The 18,128-nt window shown below is 39.8% G+C and overlaps 2 protein-coding genes across 10 annotated transcripts in view; one reads left to right on the top strand and one right to left on the bottom strand.

The window, feature by feature from the left end:
* IQGAP2 (IQ motif containing GTPase activating protein 2) overlaps nt 1-18,128 on the bottom strand; it is a 311,257-nt gene that overhangs the window by 84,787 nt on the left and 208,342 nt on the right. For 6 of the 8 annotated variants that reach the window (XM_031666244.1, XM_031666249.1, XM_031666245.1 and 3 more), the window contains 2 exons: nt 17,570-17,694; nt 12,827-12,990 (listed from right to left, as the gene is read on the bottom strand). In XM_031666244.1, coding sequence (XP_031522104.1) covers nt 12,827-12,990; nt 17,570-17,694 — 289 coding nt within the window. Of the gene's footprint in view, nt 1-12,826; nt 12,991-14,682; nt 14,814-17,569; nt 17,695-18,128 lie in introns of those variants that run through there. The other 2 variants (XM_031666251.1, XM_031666252.1) reach the window with 2 other exon arrangements.
* Nucleotides 304-7,258, top strand: F2RL2 (coagulation factor II thrombin receptor like 2). Of its 2 annotated transcripts, XM_009208639.4 has the most exons (3): nt 330-570; nt 1,354-1,435; nt 5,408-7,258. In XM_009208639.4, the coding sequence occupies exon 3, from the start codon at nt 5,410-5,412 to the stop codon at nt 6,466-6,468; it is 1,059 nt and encodes a 352-aa protein (XP_009206903.1). In that variant the 5' UTR covers nt 330-570; nt 1,354-1,435; nt 5,408-5,409; the 3' UTR covers nt 6,469-7,258. The 2 variants fall into 2 exon arrangements, with proteins under 2 accessions (XP_003899881.1, XP_009206903.1); XM_003899832.5 differs by lacking the exon at nt 1,354-1,435 and having other exon boundaries at nt 304-570.

The raw sequence follows: 18,128 nt of genomic DNA, 5'->3' as shown, positions 1-18,128 counted from the left end.
GATTTGAAATAGCTGGGAAGATAAAAGAAAGGATAATTTATTAAGTAGAAATTACACTCTGGAACTGCATTTTTAAAATGGATAAGAAATGAAAGATGGGACAGATTCAAAACTTACTGCTGCTCAACATCTGTTTTTGGCTTAGTTCTGTAAAGGCCTGCGGTAATTTCTGCCATTCTTTAAATGCAAATATACTAGGGGAGAATTACAGCACCTATTCAGAATAGATTGTTGGGGGTGGGTAAGAGTTAAATGCCTTTCTCCAGGGATAACGTAACACACTCAGAGGCTTGGCCTGAGTCCTGTTTACTGAAGCATCGAGTGGGTTACATCCTTTCCCTACGGCGGACCAGTGCAAGTTTCCTGCCTGCTCGGCACAGGAGAGCGAACTTCTACAGACAGACCAAGGCTTCCATTTGCTGCTGACACATGGAACTGAGGTGAAATTGTGCTCCATGATTGTATACGTTTCATAACGTTCAAGAGACGAGACTCAGGTCATCAAAATGAAAGCCCTCATCTTTGCAGCTGCTGGCCTCCTGCTTCTGTTGCCCACTTTTTGTCAGAGTGGTAAGCAATTTTCTCAGGGGGTAGGATGGGGACGTGCGTTCCTGTTACAAATTAAGAGTCAACTGAACCTAGCTTTCTTTGCATCTCACACAAACTGCAAACCCCAAAGGCAGTTTGATCTTATTATTAAAAGGTAGAACCATGGAAACGAACATCTATAGTTCATTCACTCTATTCAAACCTGGTCAAAGATTAAGTGTTCCCTCCTGATGTTTAAAAATGTGTGGCATATTCAAGATTTTAGATGTCTACAATTAAGTCAGGGAGCAATTTTGAAAGATGTTTTGTGTTTGTAAGAATTTTCTCTTCTGGTTAAGCAAAGATGGCACTTTTTCAAGGGATTAAAAAATATATCCTGTGTTTATACCTCTTGATGAGACATAAATGGGAGAAACAAGAATATTGCCAGAAAGAAGTCATCTGCTTTCAATAGCTGGCAATGCTAATAAGTCAGTATTTCCAAAATGAATGACCTTTTTTGACTTTCAGTGGGGAGTTCTCCCTACCCTCATATATGATTTTTTAATTTTAGAAATAAGGTCTCCCAAATACTATTATCCAACTTCGAATGTACTTTCCACTTTACCCATCACAATGCTAGCCTGAAGCCTCCTGCTTTTTCCAAAAATAACAAATTTGGGATAGGTGTGTACCTGTCACTTTTTATTAGGTCACACACTCCAGTCAACATTGTTAGGAGTGGGAGAGGCAAAGACTGGACATAGCAAGGGAAACAAAAACAGAAAATAATGCTTTCTAAAGGAACATTGCTTATATTCACAGTTGGAATCCCTGAGTTGTTGCAGAGAGCTCTAAGAGAATCTGTGGTGATTAGCAGTAAGCACATGTGGGATTTATGAATACAGTAAGTGCACGCTCTTTCTGGGAGTAGATGGGCCAATATGTTAAGAAGCAGAATTGCAAAAGAAACAAGATTTTCGGGGGTGGTTCCTTCAAGACACTAGTAGGGTTTGATGGAGGTGAAAACAGGGGCCTCTGAAGGAAACAAAGAGGCAGTGAATTTGCTTTCTTCCATAGGGGTGGGGGAGAAATGTGAAGGAAGAAAGAAGCAAGCTTGTCCAACCTGCCTTATTTTGTTGTGTTTTTGTTTTGCTTTAGGCTTTTAGCAGCCTGAAGCCATGGTTTTTAGTTTCTGTCTCTAGTGATAAACGGAAAACATGGATGAGGAAGGGGCTTTACTGGCTCAACTAGAAACAGAAACTGTGAATGAATCCACCACGGTATTCTCTCCTTTGGACACCCTCGAGAGGCCGGAGTTCATTCCCTTTGGATTAGTTCTTCAAGGCCTTTTCCCAGACAGAAAAACATTTTGGAAACATTATGCCCAATGGAAGCCTCTATGAAGAATTAAAATATATTAAAAAAATTTAACAATGAGTACAATTCATAAGGAAAACCAGGCTCTGAGGAATAAAAGACTTATTTAAGTGGAACCAGATCTGGCATTCTCTTGGAAAATGGAATCAAATCAACTTTTCCACAAAACACAGGCACTGTTTGGCATGTCTGGAGGCATGATGTCTTGCTAAATCCCAGAAATTTTCTGTAAACGGACAGACACTTGGTTTTAACAGCTTTTTAAAATCAGGCTAATAACTTGTACGGCATGATCTTCAGCCACCATTCTCTAACTTTGTGCCTATCTTTTTTTTTTTTGAGACAGAGTCTCGCTCTGTTGCCCGGGGTGGAGTGCAGTGGCCGGATCTCAGCTCACTGCAAGCTCCGCCTCCCGGGTTTACGCCATTCTCCTGCCTCAGCCTCCGGAGTAGCTGGGACTACAGGCGCCCGCCACCACGCCCGGCTAGTTTTTTGTATTTTTTTTTTAGTAGAGACAGGGTTTCACCGTGTTAGCCAGGATGGTCTCGATCTCCTGACCTCGTGATCCGCCCGCCTCGGCCTCCCAAAGTGCTGGGATTACAGGCTTGAGCCACCGCGCCCGGCCTTTGTGCCTATCTTTAAAGGCACTTCTCTTTGGGTAATGTCAGATGCAAGAACTTTTCCAAAATGCAAAAGTGAGCAGAAGGGTTTGTGTGTCACACACACCTTCAAAGATCACCTCTAAATACAGGCACAGAAGAATGCTGCCTCCCACATTTTTCTTTCCTTTTCTTTAATCTACCTTTTCTTTCTTTCTTTTTTTTTTTTTTTGAGACAGAGTCTCGCTCTGTCGTCCAGGCTGGAGTGCAATGGCACGATCTCGGCTCACTGCAAGCTCCGCCTCCCGGGTTCACGCCATTCTCCTGCCTCAGCCTCCCGAGCAGCTGGGACTACAGGCGCCCGCCACCACGTCCGGCTAGTTTTTTGTATTTTTTAGTAGAGACGGGGTTTCACCGTGTTAGCCAAGATGGTCTCCATCTCCTGACCTCGTGATCCGCCCGTCTCAGCCTCCCAAAGTGCTGGGATTACAGGCTTGAGCCACCGCGCCCGGCCTAATCTACCTTTTCTTAAATGATACCTGATCACCTCCATACCATAAGTTACGAGGCCACACCTCCTCTATTTTACTCCATGAATTCAGTTTGTGCAATCTCAGGTTTACTTGGAGGGTTTCCATTTCACCCAGGAGCTAACTGCTAGAGATTAAAGCAGGAAGAGAAACTGGCTCTGTATGAGACACAGGTTACTAAACACTAACTTCAAGCATTCAATATGGAGGAATTTTGAGGCCATGGGACAAGATGCAATGGCCCAATACTGGCATTTTAAATCCATAAGAATGAGGTTTATATTTGGCATAGAAGTCTGTCTTAAAGGTAACATTAGAAATCTGAGAGAATCTATTTTCTATACATGTGAAAGGGTTACAAAAAGTTATATAATAATAAATGTTCAGGTTTGAGCTTTAAGATTTTGTTTTCGAAATTGCAGGAATTAGGATTATTAACATCAACATGCCAAGTAACACCAAATATTGATAGCATATAGTTGATGTGTTTCTATCTTTTAAAGAATTCATTTCCAACTTCTTAGGTCCTCACACCGATTTCATCTTCTGATTTTTCCTCCTATATTTCCTCTTCCCTTAAAATCTGTCATTACCCCTAAAGTCCACCTTTGGATTCTTTCTTCTCATAACTCTCCCTAGGCCATCTCAACCACTTCCACTAAATTAAACGAGAGCCTCCATGCAGACTACAATAAACCATGCCTCTAATTTGGGCTCCTGGAATTTTGGACCCACATCTAGTCTTCTAACCAGTTGCTGGACGTTTTACACACTAATATTCCACCAGCAACTCATCCTCAGTCAGACTAAAAACAGATTGTAGCTTCTCCCCCATCCTGCCCCCTTGTCTCTTCCTCCAACTCAGTTAATGGCATTCTCTCCCTCCAAGTCATCTAGAGTAGAAACATGAGTCATTATTGCTTCCTGCCTCTCCCTCACTGTACCCCAAAGCCAATCAGATGCCAAGTCCCTTTGAGCCGCCATCAGAGTCTCATGTATTCGCCTCTGTCTTTCCATGACCACTGTTCTAGCTCAGTAACTCACTGAGCTATGAATGATAACAGTAGCCTCCAAATCAGGTCCCCTTGCCTCTAATTTCTTACCTTTTCAATCTATTCTCTAAACTATTACCTAAGACATCTTAAAAACAAGTCACAATAATGGCTATATTAGTTTCCTATTGCTGCTATATCAAATTACTACAAATTGAGTGGCTTAAGACAACAGATTATATTTCTGGAGATCAGAGGTCTTAAAATCAAGGCCGTTGGTGGAGTTGGGTTCATTCTGGAGGCTCTAGGAGAGACTCAGCTATCTTGCTTTATTCAGCTTCTAGAAGCTGCCTGCACTCCTTGGCTTATGACCCTTTCTTCCATCTTCAAAGCCAGCAGCATAGTGTCTTCAAATCTCTGACTTTGACCCTCTTACCTTCCCCTTAAATGGACTCTTACAATTATATATGACCCACCCAGACAATCCAGGAAAATCTCATTTTAAGATCCTTAACTAAGTTAGATCTGCAAAATTCCTTTTGCTAGGTAAAAGAACAAACATACTTGTAGGTTCCAGGAATTAGCAGGTAGAATCTTAGGGGGTGCTATTATTCTGCCTAACACAATGGTTATTCCTCTGTTCAAAATTATGTGTGCAATCCCAGCATCTGTGAATAGACATATGATTTCTTAGGACAGTTTAGAGGCCCTTCAGGAATTTAGCTGTCACTCACTCTTTAAATTTCCTTTCTCAGATGCACCTTATTAGCATAAGACAATGCATTTTTATGCATCTTCTACACTAGTAGCATTACTTACAGATAGAAATGGAGTTTATTTAAAACTTTACACCACTGACACATAAGTAGACAATAAAAATTTGCTAAATCAACTTATTTGGCATTCCCAGAACCCATGATAGCCCACATTATGCTTCTGCCCATTCATCACCAGCAGAATCTTACTCATTAAATTCCATCTTTTTATGAACCTTGCTAATCTTTGCACAAGTTCATCTTTTCCTTGACATTTTGCTCAAACATCTGAATCTATTAAGTATTGTCTGAATGCCTATATAGTTTATAGTCAACATGCCTATAATGTTCTGATGGGCTTTTTTGTTTCTTCCAATAGTATTATGAACACCTCACACACAAGGACTGATCATTTAGTTTTTGTTTCTGCATGAGACAGTGTTGTTCTGGGGCATATGATATGTATTAAATATATGCTTGTTGAGTGACTAATCTATAATAACTTTTAAAATAAAAGTGATCTTAAATTCTACAATCACAGAAATTATTTATAAATAATTAAACACATTGTTTTCTTTTTTCTTGAACTATAAATTTATGTTAATACTTTCTTTCAATTACAGGCATGGAAAATGATACAAACAACTTGGCAAAGCCAACCTTACATATTAAGACCTTTCGTGGAGCTCCCCCAGATTCTTTTGAAGAGTTCCCCTTTTCTGCCTTAGAAGGCTGGACAGGAGCCACCATTACTGTAAAAATTAAGTGCCCTGAAGAAAGTGCTTCACATCTCCATGTGAAAAATGCTACCATGGGGTACCTGACCAGCTCCTTAAGTACGAAACTGATACCTGCCATCTACCTCCTGGTGTTTGTAGTTGGTGTCCCGGCCAACGCCGTAACCCTGTGGATGCTTTTCTTCAGGACCAGATCCATCTGTACGACCGTATTCTACACCAACCTGGCCATTGCAGATTTTCTTTTTTGTGTTACATTGCCCTTTAAGATAGCTTACCATCTCAATGGGAACAACTGGGTATTTGGAGAGGTCCTGTGCCGGGCTACCACAGTCATCTTCTATGGCAACATGTACTGCTCCATTCTGCTCCTTGCCTGCATCAGCATCAATCGCTACCTGGCCATCGTCCATCCTTTCACCTACCGGGGCCTGCCCAAGCACACCTATGCCTTGGTAACATGTGGACTGGTGTGGGCAACAGTTTTCTTATATATGCTGCCATTTTTCATCCTGAAGCAGGAATATTATCTTGTTCAGCCAGACATCACCACCTGCCATGATGTTCACGACACATGCGAGTCCTCGTCTCCCTTCCAACTCTACTACTTCATCTCCTTGGCATTCTTTGGATTCTTAATTCCATTTGTGCTTATCATCTACTGCTACACCGCCATCATCCGGACACTTAGTGCATATGATCATAGATGGTTGTGGTATGTTAAGGCGAGTCTCCTCATCCTTGTGATTTTTACCATTTGCTTTGCTCCAAGCAATATTATACTTATTATTCACCATGCTAACTACTACTACAACAACACTGATGGCTTATATTTTATATATCTCATAGCTTTGTGCCTGGGCAGCCTTAATAGTTGCTTAGACCCATTCCTTTATTTTCTCATGTCAAAAATCAGAAATCACTCTACTGCTTACCTTACAAAATAAATAGTGAAATCATCTTAGAGAACAAGGACAGCCATCACAGAGAACGTCTGTTTTCACGGACAACACATGCATAGTGCAAGGAGCTCCATTTCTGAGCTCCTAAGAAATATGCTTCAAAGGTCAAACATTACAAAAGCATTAGTTTTTTTGTTTTTTTTTTTTGAGACTGAGTCTCACTTTATCACCCAGACAGGCATGCAGTGGCGCTATCTTGGCTCACTGCAACCTCCGCCTCCCAGGTCAGCCTCCCAAGTAGCTGGGATTACACCACCACTGCCCAGTTAATTTTTGTATTTTTAGTAGAGATGGGGTTTCACCATGTTGGCCAGGCTGGTCTTGAACTCCTGACCTCAAGTGATCCGCCTGCCCCGGCCTCCCAAAGTGCTAGGATTATAGGCGTGAGCCACTGAGCCAGTCAGCATTAGTAATTTTTAAAAATACTTTATCAGTATTTAAAAAACGTTAATGCAGGAGAAAAGATATCACAATTCTTTATGGAAAATGACATTTCCCTTTGCCTTATTGCTACTTCAAGCTCTTTAAATCGCCATCTTCCCTGTTTCTGTGAGTGGTATTGCCATCCTTGACATTTGACATCATTTCTTATTCTTTGGTCTCTTTTGACTCTCATGCTGGTGGCTGCCTCATCAACTGATCCTATCTTTGTAGGGTCCCTCACCAGGATTCTTTATTTAGTTTCACCTTTGCCTTCTTTTTTCTTTTCTTTAATAGAGACGGGGTCTTGCTTCATCATCTGGCTGAAGTGCAGTGGCCTGATCATAGCTCACTTCAGCCTCCAACTCCTGGGCTCAAGCAATCCTAATGTGTCAGCCTCCCAAGTAGCTAAGACTACAGGCATGCACCACCATACCCAACTAATTTTATTTTTTATTTTTTGCAGAGATGGAGTCTCACTTGCCCAGGCTGGTCTTGAACTCCTGGTCTCAAGTGATCTTCCTAGCTCAGCCTCCCAAAGTGCTGGGACTACAGGCATGAGCCACTACACTCAGCCCACCTCTACCTTCTAAGTATTCTCTCCACTGCCAGCCTACCCTCTACTTCACAAGTCCTGCCAGATTAATCTTCCTTAGATATCAGCTAGGATACATCACTAAAACGTCTCCACTAACTCCACTGCTTCTATAATAAATCATAAATCTTTAGCCTGGCATTTAAGGCTCAATTGCTAATCCAACTTCCTGTTAAACCTTGTTTGTGATATAGGCACCAACCAAACCTCTTGCTGTGCTCGATCTCCACTCTGCCTCAGACTGAAAAGCTAGTCCTCACGTCTTTGCCTTAATTCTGTCCATTTTTTCTTTCAAGTCCTCGAAGGAGCATTCTTCCCTGATTCTCAGGCTAGAAGTGTCACTTTTCTTATCTGTACTTCCAAAGCACTTTCGTATACTTTTTATTATGGCATTTATATATAGTTCATTTATATTTAAATTTGTATTCCATGAACAATCAAGTACTATGTATAATGGAGAAAGTGCTCATCCGCTCCCTTCCTTGAGCTTCTGGGTGATGCCAGGCCCAAATCTTTGTGGCGCCCAGCTCCATGCTTTGAATACTATGTAGCTGAATGCATTTTTAAAATCTCAAAGCAGTTAAACAGCAGGAAAGCCCATTAACTTCATACTGAAAAAGCAACATACTGTGATGATATGGGATGATGTCATTTCAGGTTGGGCATACAAAAAAATAAGGAAGCTAAACTAAGACTATACTCACAAGGCCATTTAGAAGTTTTAAATAATGCCTCTACTGTTTTTTTTCTTTGACATAGCTTTTAATTGGGAAATGGAATTTTGTTATTAATACCCATTATATTTCTGTAAGTAAATGACTATTTTTCCCTTAACTCAGTGATTAGACAGGAGGGAAGATATTAGTGATTAGACAGCAGGGAAGATATTAGTGGTAAAGAGTGAATGGTAGTAGTGAATATAAATGGGGTTGAGCAAACTTTAAGCATAAGGGACTGCTGAGATGAATTTACAAGTCTGTAGGAATCTGCCTTGACTGTATTTCGTACTGCCCAATAAAACAATAAAAAACAATTTTAAATGTATATTTTTAAATGTGCAGAGTTTTCTATTTCATTGGACTTAAGTAAAAAGCTTCCACATGAAGGCCCTTTATAATATGTGTGTGGTTATGCGAAGAGCAAAACTCAGGTAAACACTAAAGTGAGAATGAAAAACAAATCTAAAGTAAGTTTTAAGAAGATAAAAACTTAAATGGAAGGAACTGACTTCTGAAAATTAAGTCATCAATTACAACAGTTTTACCTAGGGAAAAAATACAGCAATATTCATTAAAAGCACGCAGTTTTTATGGTATATACAAGGAGCAAAACAGAGCTTTTTGGTGGAGTATATAATTCATATGTTCACAAGCAAAACCTTCAATTGTAGAATAGCACACAACCCAGTGAACAGACATAGAAAACGTGTTAAAGTCAACATGACCATTACTCAAGTCTCTTTCCAAGAGGCAACAGGAATTTGGTGGCTACACAAGGTTATACTTGAAATACTGCTAAAGAGGACCAAGAATCCTCACCAACTTCCATCACTGTCCTCCATCTTTGATAAAATTGGGCATCCATTCTATGAAGATGTTATCCATTGTGTTCTTTAATGGCTGTATGCTTTGGCACACTTTTACTTTATACTGATAATATCAGCAATATAATTTTCTTCTATTATTTTCCAAGGCCAGACCTTGGGAAGACAAGGCACAGAAATACCTTCATAAACACACAACTGGAAACTTCTAGGAATCAAACCAGTAGAGGATGCTGAATGTGGTGGCTTGTGCCTATAATCCCCGCTACTTGAGAGGCTGAGGTGGGAGGATCACTTGAGCCCAGGAGTTTGAGACCAGCCTGGGCATCATAGCAAGATCCCGTCTCCAAAAAAAAAAAAAAGGAGAGGGGAAAAACAAGGACATTAAAGACAACATTGCCAAACAACAGAATTTGGATTTTTCCAAGAAAAAAGAACAGGCTGAGAAAAGAAAGTTTCAAAGTCAATGAACAGAGAAAGAAAACTACTTAAAAACAGGAATTTAACCAAATATGATTTATTGCTTGGACCTGCAGTATTTTAAATCTGTTTAAATCTGTTAGTAATCGCCAGTATATTTCAAACCTCTAATTATATAGTCTAACTGGTTTAATGCCTGAACTAGAACGCAGATCCCTAGGCTCCATATTAATGCTCTAATCACACCATGAAAGCTACCGCTTCTGCACCTAGAAAGGATGCCTGACACAGAGCTGGCATGGTGTGGGCACTCAAAGCCTTCTTTCAAAGGACTCCTGTGGAGTTCCATCTCAATCTAGACTGGAATGCTCCATCTAGAAGGGACCTATACTGCCTGCCTATGAAAGGCCTTGGGTTTGTGGAGTCAGGCTCACCTCAAAGACAAACCCCCATGTGGCTGTGGGCAGACAGGGACCCAGGTCTGTCTCTATTTGTCCTCAGAAGACCCCAACTTTGGTGTGTGAACAGAGCAGACCCTACATCTAGTAAGAACCTTGAGGCCAGGTGCTGTGGCTCACACCTGTAATCCCAGAACTTTGGGAGGCTGAGGCAGGTGGATAACCTGAGGTCAAGAGTTCAAGACCAACCTGACCAACATGGTGAAACCTCGTCTCTACAAATACAAAAATTAGCTGGGCATGATGGTGGGTGCCTGTAGTCCCTGCTACTCGGGAGGCTGAGGCAGGAGAATTGGTTGAACCTGGGAGGTGGAGGTTTCAGTGAGCTGATATGGCATCATTGCACTCCAGCCTGGGTGACTGATCGTGACTCTGTCTCAAAAAAAAAAAAAAGAACCTTGAGATCACTCACCTCTTACTTGGGAGGCAACCATAGGTGTGCACAATAATACTAGCTACATTATGTAAGCCCTTTTTTTGGTGCCAGGCTCCATGCTAAATGCTATAGCTACACAAACATGTGCACATATTCTTCATTAATAGTACCTATAGTTATATATTGATATATATTATATTTACATATTGTATATTCTCATTGAACCCTCACCATAATCCTATAAGACAGGTACTATTATTCCAGTTTTATACATGCAAAAATAAGCATATAGAGATTTGGTGACTTGACCGAGATCACATAACCAATTTGTGGCAAAGCCAGGATTTGATGTCTATCTTCAAAGCAAATAATTTTGTCTTCCAATGATTATAAGTTTACCATGTGTCATGGCCACAGCCACCTCAATGGAAACACCAAGGTGAAGGCCCACTCTCCTCCTCCTGGGATGTATGGACTCCAGGCTTGTGTATGAGTCCTCACTCTCCCACTCACTGGCTGTACCTTGGCCAGGCGTCCGCCCCGAGCCTCAGGCTCATTCACATCTGACGAGACAGCACCCATTCCACAGGTGGTATGAGGCTTAAATGAGAAAGACTGATGTGAGTGGGGGCGCTTGGCAAAGCGAGGAGGGTCAGGCAATGCCACTGACGTTCCTGTCGGAAGGCTGGCAGTGCAGAGGGGGCTACCATGGGGGATAACTTTCTCCTGCCTTCAATGAGGCAGTGGAGTAGTGAGGATAGGATTTACATTGGTTTTTAAAAGTTTAGAAACAGTAATGATTTAATACATACACTCCTTAAAAAAATTAAAAATCCAAGCAGTACAAAAACAGAGTGAAAAAGAAATCTCCCACCCATACTAGCCTTCTAGTTCACCTTCCAGAAGGTATCCTCCCTCTGGAAATATTTTAGACACACAGAGGAGTGTGTGTGCCCCTCCCCCAACACACACACAAGTCTATATTCATTTATGTGCACATCGCAGCGTGATTTTTTTTTTTTTGCTTAACAACATTTAGGTTGCTTTCATGTTTTGTTATTGCAAACGACGCTGCAATAAACATCTTTTCCCATCTGCCATAATACGTAATTACTATGTTTCTGAATCAGACAGACCTGAGCTGTATGTCGTCTCAGGACTAATTACCTTTTAGATAGCTTTAATTTTGTTTTATTTAATTTAATTTATTTATTTTGAGACAGAGGCTTGCTCTGTCGCCCAGGTTGGAGTGCAATGGTGCGATCTTGGCTCGCTGCAACCTCTACCTCCTTGATTCAAGAGATTCTTGCGCCTCAACCTCCCAAGTAGTTGGGATTATAAGTGTGGGCCACCACACCTGGCTAATTTTGTATTTATTTTATTTTATTTTTTTAAGTAGAGATGGAGTTTCGCCATGTCTGCCAGGTTGGTCTCGAACTCCTGGCCTCAAATGATCCACCTGCCTTGGCTTCCCAAAATGCTGGGATTACAGGTATGAGCCACTGTGCCCAGTCATGTTTTAGATAGCTTTCAACAAGTTACTTAATCTTGGCTTCATTATGTGTAAGATGGCAATAATGATGGCAAAATGGTTCAGAAGGCTGTTATGAATTGTTGTGATGATTAAATGAGATGATATACATGAGTATCTAATATCATGCCTGACAAATAGTAGGTTCTCAATAAATGTTTGCATTAACCAAGGATGTTTTTCCTGTTTCGAATGAGGCAGTTCCTAGGTTCTAAAGACCTAGACAGAGGAGACAACCACCTTTTCAGTTGGGTTTGCACCTGAAGACATGGCAGCCATAAGTGGCTAGGTCCCAGGTGGCATCACTCCCACTCTTAGGTGACAGATCACATCAGCCTCACCACTCAGCCCACTGGCCTTATCACAGAGGCCAGTCTTTGCGGGGCTCCTTATAATAGCGGTACAAGCTCTGTACTCAGAAAAAGCCACTAGTCTTCAAGAGGACAGCTTCTGCTCTACCTCCACACCAACTTCTCTTAGGATTCTAGTCCCTGACAATCTCCAACATCAGTGAATCAATCTGTGTATCTCTCTATTTGACACTTTGCACACGCTTATCTTTACAATTACTTATCTGTTCCATGTGACGATGTCTACTGCCTCAATCAGTTTCTAAGCATTTTGAAGATAAGGTCAGAGAACATTCAAATGGTATTATGTGTCCCTCTGTATCCCCATCTTCTCTACCAGAAGCTATGGACTGAACTGTGCACGTAGTATCTACTAAGGAAATAGTCAATGAATTGAACTCTGAACAAGAACTCACCTACAACTGAGTTTTTAGTCAAAGAATTAAAGCAATAAATAGCTCTGGAGCTGGTTTCCCCCTAATGTTTGGTACCAGGAAAATAACAGCTCTATTATTTCCATTCTGATTCATGGGTAATTGTTGGGACAAGAAGTTCATGAGATTTAACGTAAATGGGTCAAATCCTCCTCCTTCCCTCCCCCTGCCACCCAGCCTGTAAAATTTAAAAGAAACAGATATACTAAAACTTACTCCAAGTTTCTGTGATTTAGCACGGTATAAAACATCCTGGTAGTGCTGGGCATGGGCTGGGTCCACATCACTAATATTCGCAGTAGGTAGGAGCAAAGTTTCTAAAGTCCTCAAAGGATTCCCTTCATCAATAGCTTCATTGATGTACCCTACAGCTACAACTCCTAGAAAATGAAGAAGCAGTTTTCCTTTTAAGTCACAGTATATTATAACTTCTCTAGTATCACCTATTGCAAAAGGCTAATAAACTAGTATAGCAAGGTTGTAGGATGCAAGATCCAGGCACAAAACCAATTATGTTTCTATACACTCATAATAAGCAATCTGAAAATAAAATTAAGAACACATTCAATTCATAATAGAGTGCAACTACAAATACATTATAACTATAAATAGAATAAATATTTAGATATAATTTAATGAAAGAAACATAAGACATGTACACTGAAAACTATAAAACACCATGGGAAATAACTTAAAGACAACTTAAATAAATGAAAAGATAGCCCATGTTCATGAATTGGAAGATTTAATATTGTTAAGATGGAAATACCTCTTAAATTGATCTACAGATTCAATGTGACTTCTATCAAGGTCCCAGTTGCTGGGTTTTTTTTTTTTTTGAGAGAGTCTTGCTCTGTCCCCCAGGCTGGAGTGCAGTGGCATGATCTCGGCTCACTGCCACCTCCGCCTCCCGTGTTCAAGAGATTCTTGTGCCTCAGCCTCCTGAGTAGCTCTCTACATTCGGACCAACACTTCTTATTGTCTTTTTTATTACAGTCATCCTAGTGGGTGTGAAGTGGTATCATATTGTGGTTTGGATTTGCATTTTTCTAGTGACTAATGGTTTTGAGCATCTTTTCATGTGTTTATTTTCCCTTCGTACATCGTCTTTAAAGAAATGAAATGTCTATTCAAGTCCCAGCTACTTGGGAGGCTGAGGCAGGAGAATCGCTTGAATCCAGGAGTAAAACTCTGTCCCCCAAGCCAAAAAAAAAAAAAAAAAAAAAATATATATATATATATACACACACACACACACACACACACACACACACACACAGAGAGAGAGAGAGAGATACTGACTATAGGGTTCACAAATGAAAAGCACAGAAGTCAAACTATGAAACCTGAAAAGTTTTTGCAATTCTAATGAAATGGATCTATCTGGAGGTTACTTCTCAACACCTTATTATTAAAAAATAAACTATTATCCATTCATAAAAAATATGCATTTAGATAGACACACACATATATAACACATATACACACACTGTCAAGGGGCTTTTGCTTCCTAGATTAGTCCTGATGGACAAGGACTGTTAAAGAAACTAGATATTAATGAACAATAAGCTTAGAATATTAGCATTTTTAAGGTCAAACTTCACATTTCTCATTTTTTCCATTAGATTTCCTCTAAAATGATCACCAGTCACTTCACAAATGTGACATGCCATGAAATAGAATGAGTACTTCTCACTTTTAAAAAAAAGTATCTCTAGCTTGACATTCAAGTAAAGGTAAAATATTTAGCTAAATATTTCTTGAATAGATGAGCCCATAACCACCACTTTGTTAAGAATGAAAAGATTGACCTGTAAGAAGAATAAAAGCATCTAAAACTCCTAGAAATCATTCCAGACTATAATACTTAAATATGTTTGAAGAAAAAGCAAAAGTATTTCTCTAATGTGCAAGTTATACTATCTGTAAATATTGAGAGAACTCTGGAAAGTCTAAGTATTATCTACATACAAGGTACTCTCGTTTTACCCTGTAGGATTTATAAACTGGAGTGCATGGAATATTTAGTGCCATTCTGTGGTCACCCCCCTTGGGTAAGCTGTTCTAAATACCTTTAAAACACCCCATCCAAAAATGGTCTTAACAGAACCAAGGCCGATCACCTGGAAATGAGTGCATTTCAGCTGACTTGATTGAAATCACCTGCTAAAGTTGTTGTCTGCTGCGTTTCTAAGAATACAAGCTGCTGAGGTCATAGTGAATGATATCATAGGAGCTGAAAGATTACCCAGAAGCCCTCTGGGAACATGTGCATCACTTCCTGTGTTTATAAATAAAAGACAAATCCTATTTGAACAAAGATTGCTGAGCTTCACTCAGCCCATGGTCCACTTCTTTGTATCAACACGTGTTACGATAACATTCTAGTCCACAAGAGAGTGGGCGTTCTTTTAGAGTTCATGTATTTGAGGCAGCAGATGAGGTAACCTACGCAGAATTGTACCTAACAAATTTAAAGAGCAAAAACTCAAAGAAGAAAACTTCCTGATGTAGGCTATATGGTTAAAATAATGCTCCTTGATGCCTCTACTGGGAAAAGCAAACTTTTCAGTAAGAAATCAACAGAGCCTGAGGAAATGCATTCAGCAGCTAGCTTCTCCATTAAATTCACCTTCTATATTTCTCTTTTTCCATTAGCGCTTACCTCCATCACAACTCAGATATGGAATTAGAGCTCAGAGCATGTGGCAAGAATAAGGTGGGGAGGCAAAAGTAATGCACCTTCAAAACGTCCATGAAAAATTCTCAGCTCTTCAGATGACTTAATTACTACACTGATCAATTCCTGCCTGGTTACAATGGTGTATTTTAGAAATTTTAGATTTTTGAGCAATTGCCTAAACATGATACCAAACTCAATACTTCAGGAACTAATTTGACAAAAGAAAAAATAAAACCAAAACACAGATAAATTAAATACTCTGTATTAAAGTTCCTAAATTCCAGAAAGGAAATATTAATGTCTGAAATACCTTTGCTGGTTATGGCATATGTCCTTTTTGACAAGATACTTAACAGAAGTGTTATAGCAGCTGTGTGAAATGTTCTAGGGAGAATAACTTAATAGTGCTGTTACCTTGATAGATAAAAGCCACAGCAATCAAATGAGATTTTTTGCTTAAAAATAATATCTACTTACAATTCTCTAAATTACGCAAATGTTACTTGTTTTCTTCCCCCAGTAATCAAATAAAGCAAAGGCTCTATTTGATAATCAAGAACAAAAATGGCATTTTCCCCCTTTTAATCAATGTCAACTCTACAGTCTTTCAGCGCTAAGACCTAACATACCTTCACTTGTGTAAGCAGCACATACAGAAATAACCAAAGCAGAACTGAAGCATGGGTATTGCCAAGAATTGGGGAAAAAGTTAGAAAGCAAAGATGGGACGTGAGTCTTTGTTTTGCCTACCAAAAGAAAGGAGTCCTACTTCTTGGGTGGCAGTTGCCATAGCAACCAAACCACTGCTGAAGGAGATTCAGAGGAGTAAGACAGAGGTTGTGGAGAAGGGCAGAAGGCTGGGGGACTGAGCTCTGTAGCAGGACACTAGGAGCAGTAGTGGTCCCCCAACCCCCGCCTGATAATGTTGAACATCTGCTCAAATTACAGCTTGCGTCTTGACTAATGTCTGGCAAGAACCATAAACTCCTGAGCCAAGTGTCAGAAAAGAGCTAAGTGGGCTGTGAGCAAGCTGTCTGATTGCAGAGATTTTAAACGCTTCACTGAAAGGAAATGTAGAGGCAACAGGAAGCTGTGCCATCCCAAAAGAAATTTAGATTTGTGAACAACTTGAAAAGGACAAAATGGAAGTGTCCAGGGATCAGTGTAACAGTGGTACATCCGTGGTACCTTATATAGGGTAGCACACCTGGATCGTGTTTTACAGTAGGGGCTTAAAGTGAGAATATGTTTAAAAAACAAGAACCAAAACTGGCCTTGACTTTTGGCCCAGTGCTCACAGGAAATAGCAAAGAAAAAGAAGAAAACTTTGCAAATGCAATTAAATAACAAAGTCATATGTTTTATTTCAAGAGTGATCTTAGTATTCCTAAGTTAAATACAGCATTAGAAGACCAGACCTAAGACCTTACCCAAACACACTAGAATAAAACTTAATAAGATGTGAGAGAAGTATCTGCCCTCAAGCTTGGGGCAAATGAGTTAGAAAAGTCAAAGCTGGAAGGTGGAGGAGAGATCAATGATTTTAGCAACACCCATCCACTGTTGCTGACAAGTGAAAAGCTCATAAGCCACAGAAGATGGTGTTGCTTTGTTTTCATGGTGGAAAACACAGCTCGAAGCTTGAAGTTGGTAATGCATACTACAGAAAAGCAGTGAATGTATGGACTGCAGAAGCTACATAGCTCCTCATTCTTCACTCTATTTTCATAAGCAAGATGCAAATGATAAAGCAGCAGGCTGACATTCAAGAAAGCATGTTTCAGGGTATATCTTCTCGAGGTTGGTATGCTTTCACGCTGGCAGCTTATAATTTCTAGAAACACAGCAAATCACCATGATTTGTGATCATTAAGCAGCAGTTAGATTATGTTCCAATTTCTCCATTTGTGGGGCAGAAATATCGTGTCATATTTCAGGGAAAAAAATGCCCAAATAAAAGATCAAAATAAAATTGGGTGCTTAAAAATATGAGTTATTTAGCTGTCTCTGAAGTACAAATAACCAGAATATATCAGGCCTTTTACCTGTGTATTTTATTCTATTATGAATTCTTGTGTAGGCTTTGTAATGTTTATAATATATTGGTACAGTGGTATAGGCATAAAATCTACATATAAATAAAGGTATGCATATTAGCGGAGTGTGCTCTCACAAAGTTCCTTGAGTAAAAACTTAAAGCCCTAATCTAGAAAACTAAGTTGTCCAGATACCTTCTTCTCTCACTATGCTAGAGAAGGCAAGTGTCTTATACTTACGGTCATTTTCTTCTTGAATTTGAGCATTAACCATATCAATACAATTCTGAATTTCATTCCAGCTTAAGTTATCTTGTCCTTGGGATAAAACTTCTAGTTTAACAGAGAGTAGTGTGTTTGCATAACTGTGGAAGAGAAAATAATCATGATGTTAATCAGAGACATTCATTCTTTGTTTATGTTATGTTTCTCAACTGTGACACATGGTCAAACGTAGTTGTCATGAGGTTAGACAAAGAGTAGAAAGGCAAATAAAATTGTCTTGTGTAGATCTGTCAACATACACCAAGCTTACTTGCACTAATGGTGTTTTCTTAAAGTATTTTTACGAACAAATTCTGTTTAATGAAAGCTCTTCAAAATCGAAACTTGTACCTAACTCAAGCAAAACTGGAAGCTTTCAAGTCTGCGAAATTACTTTTCCCCAGTTACTAATTTTCCTCCCCTTTGTATGTCTTGGTTCTTCTCAGTCTTCAGATGATTGTTACAGGACCAAATTCAGAGTTACCATGGGTCTCAATCTTTCTATTATCAAGGGTCCTTTTCATTATTTCTCTTG

Source organism: Papio anubis, chromosome 5 (assembly GCF_008728515.1).
Source record: "Papio anubis isolate 15944 chromosome 5, Panubis1.0, whole genome shotgun sequence".
Classification (NCBI taxonomy): Eukaryota; Metazoa; Chordata; class Mammalia; order Primates; family Cercopithecidae; genus Papio; species Papio anubis.
The sequence above is the reverse complement of the archived record's forward strand: the minus strand, read 5'-3'. Positions and strand labels throughout refer to the sequence as shown.

What these genes read in the sequence shown, in the direction of transcription:
- F2RL2 (XM_003899832.5), top strand. Translation starts at nt 507, where the DNA reads ATGAAAGCCCTCATCTTTGCAGCTGCTGGCCTCCTGCTTCTGTTGCCC. An exon ending in GCCCACTTTTTGTCAGAGTG is followed by an intron (nt 571 to 5,407) that starts GTAAGCAATTTT and finishes TTTCAATTACAG; the next exon opens with GCATGGAAAATGATACAAAC.